The sequence below is a fragment of the Prunus dulcis genome, chromosome 4, assembly GCF_902201215.1.
Source record: "Prunus dulcis chromosome 4, ALMONDv2, whole genome shotgun sequence".
Classification (NCBI taxonomy): Eukaryota; Viridiplantae; Streptophyta; class Magnoliopsida; order Rosales; family Rosaceae; genus Prunus; species Prunus dulcis.
Window position 1 is genome coordinate 23,944,898 of NC_047653.1, and position 5,243 is coordinate 23,950,140.

The 5,243-nt window shown below is 44.3% G+C and overlaps 1 protein-coding gene across 1 annotated transcript; it reads right to left on the reverse strand.

The window, feature by feature from the left end:
* Positions 1–1,464: 1,464 nt before the first annotated feature.
* LOC117625653 (uncharacterized protein K02A2.6-like) lies at positions 1,465–2,502 on the reverse strand. The gene has a single exon (XM_034357180.1). It carries the CDS (start codon positions 2,500–2,502, stop codon positions 1,465–1,467), a length of 1,038 nt encoding a protein of 345 aa, XP_034213071.1.
* Positions 2,503–5,243: the final 2,741 nt, after the last annotated feature.

Sequence of the window (5,243 nt, forward strand, 5' to 3'; positions counted from 1 at the left end):
TTTTAGTCTGTGACTTGCGTCAGTTTCTTTTTCGCTTTATTCCTTCTGTTCTGACCCCCTTTTTGTAGGATGAGATTCCTGCTGAGGTGATAGCGGAAAGCATTGCCTTGGCGCAGAAGCAACAAAAGGGTCCGAGTGCTGAGCTGACTAGCTCAGAACTGGCTCTTTTTGAGGATGCTGAGGCAGAACATTCTACTGCCGTTCCAGAGGCCGAGGATCGGATGGAGCCATCTGCATCAGACTCCGTGGATCAGGCAGAATTAACCGTTGTGGTCCCGGAGGCTGAGATGGGGACAACTGCAGCTGTTCCTGTGGTTGTGGTAATTTTCCTTCTCAACTTGTTCATGTTTTCGTGCTGTTCTGTCTGTTCTGCCTTTTCTAACAGTTGCAGTTTTCCAGGTGGAAGTGCCTAAGGCTACTGGTGCTCTGGCCGCTGTATCCAGCCCCCTGAAGCCTCCTATTGTCGCTGTAAGTTTTCATAATTTTTGAGCCTTTTATCATTTTTTTTATTTTCTGCCTGGTCCTGACTCATGCCCTCTTCTGTAGATGCCAATTCATTCCTTTCCAGGATCATCTGCTACGGCTTCTTTTGCTGACCCAGAACTGGAAGAATTTGAAGCGATGGACCTGGATGCTCAACTGGACAAGCTGGAAAAACTCAGTTCTCCTCCGAGCAAGGCAAAGCCTAAAGCAGTGCAGGAGGCCATGGAGAGGTTAAAAATCTGGCAGTCCACTGAGCTGGATTTTGATGAAGATAATGGGGCTCTAGATCAGCTGATGAAGGACCTGGACCTGCTGCATAGACAGAACATGGCTCCGAGGCCTATTCTTGAGATGGGCCTAAGCCTGGCCAGAGATGTGCTTAATCTGCATGATCGTTATGAGGACCTCAAACCTACCTTCAAAACTTCTGAGTTCTGCAAAGCTACACACGAAGCCAATCTGGCTGACTTTGCAAGGCAGAAGGCAGAACTGGACCAGATGGTAGCTGGATATAAGGAGGCCAAGGCTACTGCGGATAAGTTGGAGAAGCAGATTGAAGAGCTTCAAAAACAACTGGCAGAGTGCAGGGAGGTGCAGAACAGGCTTGGGACCGGACTGAGCTCCAAGACCAAGGCCACTTTTCTGGTGCAGAGCATGGTTGCAGCCTCCAGGCCAGCTTTGGAGATTGCAGAAGCCTCGATCCACCAAGGGGTGTTGCTCCAGAAGGAACTATCTGTCAAAAAAGCGAATCTGCAGGAAACCCTTAGAAAACTAGGATTTTAGTTTTTATTTCTGTTTCTTTATTTACCTGGACAAATTTGCCGCTATGGTGGCTATTTAAATAAAGTTTGCTCTGCTTTTCCTTCAAACAGCATTTTACTATTTTTATTTTACCCTTGATGTAGTAAACAAAACATAACTTTTGGAAGTAAAAACGAAACTACTTTTAAAGCAAAAATGGATTCATAAAATAGACAAAGTTTAGCCTTGCTCTCTCTCTATCCCGGGGTCTGTCTGCATAGCTTGTGAATCCCACATGGTTGGGTGGAACTTCTTTAACCATTTGCCATTGATTGGGGCATTGTGAATAACTCCATCTCTGTCCTGCAACCTATATGCCCCCATTCCGAGGATCTGGTTAATCACAAAAGGACCTTCCCATGTAGGTGACCATTTTCCGTATCCAGCTATGTGTGTTCCAAGGGGCAGAATTGCCTTCCAGACTATCTCTCCTTCTTCAAAACTTTTGTCTTTAACTCTTTTATTGTATGCTCTTGATACAGCCTGTTTTCCTTCCAAGAGTTTGTTGAGGGTGTCAATCCTACTTGCATCCAATTCTTCTAATTCAAGTAACATGGCTTGAGAGTAGTCTTCTCCTGTGAGATGGTGCTGGTGAGCAATTCTAAGAGATTGGACTGCTATCTCCATAGGCAGAATTGCATCATGGCCGTAGGTTAGAGCATAGGGAGTCATGCCAGTTGCTTCTCTTTTGGAAGTTCTGTATGCCCACAAAGTCTCTGATAACTTTTCATGCCATTGTTTTGGATTCTTCTCCAACATCTTCCTGATGATATTGATAATCACCTTGTTACTTGATTCTGCCTGTCCATTAGCTTGAGCATAATAGGGGGTGGACTGAAGTAGTTTGAATTTGAATGCTTCTGCCATATCTAGCATATCCCTAGATATGAAAGAAGAACCCCTATCAGTTGTGATTGATTCTGGAATGCCGAATCTTTGTATGATCTGTTGTTCTATAAAGGTGATGATCTCTTGAGAAGTTGTGGTTTTGATTGGCTTGGCCTCTACCCATTTGGTGAAATAGTCTGTAGCAACAATGATAAAACAATGCTGCTGGCTGCTGGCTGGATAGATTTTGCCAATGAGATCCATCGCCCATCCCCTAAAAGGCCATGGTTTTACCACTGGATTCATGGGAACAGAAGGAGCCCGCTGGATTGGGCCGTGCCTTTGACAAGCTTCACATCCCTTAGAATAATTGATGCAATCTTTCAACATGGTTGGCCAGAAGTAGCCATACCTTCTAATTAACCAGCACATCTTTCTTCCCCCCTGATGAGCTCCACAGATCCCCTCATGGGTTTCTCCCATGACTTTCATATATTCTGTCTTTCCGAGGCACCTTAATAGCACCTCATCTTTACTTTTTCGGACCAAATCTTCATTCCACATGAGGTAGTTTGTAGCCATGATTCTTACTCTTCTCTCGGAGGGCAGAGTAGGATACTGTAAGTAAGTCATGATAGGCCCCCTCCAATCGTTTTTAGTGATCAAGGCAGAATTGACCTCTATCTCCATTCCTCTGGTCAGAACTGACGGTAGACTCTTTCTTCCTATCTTGATGATCCTTTGGACGCAGTCTTCGGGCATTTGTATGCCTGATGCTACCTGAGCCAGTTCATTGGCTGCAAAGTTCTCTTCCCTTGGGATGTGTTCCCAAGTAGCTTCTCTGAATTCTGTCAACAGATTTCTAGCTGCTACTAGATATACAGCCAAGGAAGGATTTAGACACTTGTATTCTCCAGCAATTTGTTTTAAGACAAGCATTGAATCTCCCAAGATTTCCACGGACTAGACTCCTAATTCCAACAACATCTCAAGCCCTATAATCAAAGCTTCATACTCGGCCCTGTTGTTGGTGCACTGGAAATCTAACTGGAAGGAATAGCAATGTCTGATCCCCAATGGTTCTTCCAGAACAATCCCGGCTCCTGAAGCCTTATCTGTCTTTGATCCATCAAAATATAGTTTCCAAGGAGTAAGATGAATCGAATAGATTGGATTGTTAAGGCAAACATGGGCCCTGGTCAGCAGATTTGCATTTGCTATGTCCAGAGAGTCCATATTTTCAATTTCCTCTCCTGGGTGATCTGCTAGGAAGTCTGCCACAGCTTGCCCCTTGACAGCTTTCTGGGGGACATACCTAAGGGGGAATTCTGTCAAAGCCAAAGTCCATTTCCCAATTCTGCCTCTCAGCATTGGTCTTGTCAACATATACTTGATCAAGTCTGTCTTGGCGATGATATAGATAGTGTGTGGCAGCATGTAATGTCTGAGCTTTATAGCAGTAAAATACAAGGCCAGACAGAGCCTTTCTATTGCGGAATACCTCCTCTCCACTTCTGTCAGTGTTCTGCTTAGATAGTAAACTGCCTGCTCCTTTCCTTCCTTGTTGTCCTGGACTAGCAGACTCCCAATGGACACCTCTGATGCAGATACATAGAGTTTGAGTGGTCTGCCTCTCTTTGGTGGGGACAGAACTGGTGGATTTGAGAGGTAGTCTTTTATCTCCTGGAAAGCCTGCTGGTGCTGTTCTTCCCATTTGAATGTTTGTTCCTGTTTTAGTCTTAACAGGGAAGAAAAAGGCTGAATCTTTCCTGCGGAATTAGATATGAATCTTCTTAGAAAATTGATCTTTCCTAGGAGACTCTGAAGTTCCTTTTTGTTCCGAGGTGGTAAGGCTTCCATGATGGACTTTGCTTTATTCTTGTCAACTTCTATGCCTCTCTGGTGAACCAAGAACCAAGAATCCTAAGAAATTTCCTGCCTGGACTCCAAAAACACATTTTTTGGGGTTCATTTTTAGCTTGTGCTGCCTCATTCTTAGAAATGCCTTCCTTAGACTTGATATGTGGTTTCCTTCCTCGGGGGACTTAATCACTACATCATCTATGTATACTTCCAAAGAATGTCCTATCATATCATGAAAGATGGAATTCATTGCCCTTTGATAGGTAGCACCCGCGTTTCTTAAACCGAAAGGCATTACAGTATATTCGAAAGCACTTATATGCCCTGGACACATGAAGGCTGTCTTGTGGATGTCTTGTTCTGCCATCATGATCTGGTTATAACCTGCGTTGCCATCCATGAAAGATAGCATCTGGTTATGAGCAGCTCCGTCTATTAGCATGTCCGCCATTGGCATAGGATATTCGTCTTTGGGAGATGCTTCGTTCAGATTTCTGTAATCCACACATATTCTAACTGCCCCTGTTTTTCTTTTGAGGACAGGTACAATATTTGCTAGCCAATCGGCATAGATGGCTGGTCTGATGAATCCTGCCTTGAGCAGCCTTTCTATTTCTTCCTTGACCTTCAGTTCCGTGTCCATGGACATTCTTCTCCTAGCCTGTTTAACTGGAAGGTAGCCATCTTTGATTGGCAGTTTGTGCTCTACTAGCTGTCTGTCCAGTCCTGGCATCTCGTGATAGTGCCAAGCAAAACAATCTCTGAACTCCTACAAAAGTGCGATGAGTTCAGACTTGAGTGGTTCTTCTAAGAGTGTGCTGATGAAAGTAGGTCTTGGATCTTCTTCTGTCCCTAAGTTTATTTCTTGTAGAGGATCCTCCACTTCTGGCAGGGAATCATCCAATGCTGCTGGTGCAAAATCCAATACTTCTTCCTGTAAAACTTCCTCTTCTTGCTCCTTCGTACTTTCGTGAGTGAATTCTGCCATATTGGTGGCTGGATTCTGTGTAAAAAACTTCCTTTCTTCCCAGTATATCAACAATCTTTTTGTGATGGATCGGATTGTTGTAGCTCGATCCTTTTCCAGTTGATTGGGACTAATCATCATAGTTTTTAGCGTAGAAAGGTCTATTCCAGTCCTCCATGGAATTGGCTAGACCTTCTTCAATGAGCCTTTGGGCCGTGACACCATGGGGGCGGCCGTTCTGGTTGATTCCAAAGAAAGTAAAAGGACCGAGGTCGTCATGATAATACCTTGCTTCAAGACA

Coding starts and splice junctions, on each gene's coding strand:
- LOC117625653 (XM_034357180.1), bottom strand. CDS start 2,502: ATGTTGAAAGATTGCATCAATTATTCTAAGGGATGTGAAGCTTGTCAA.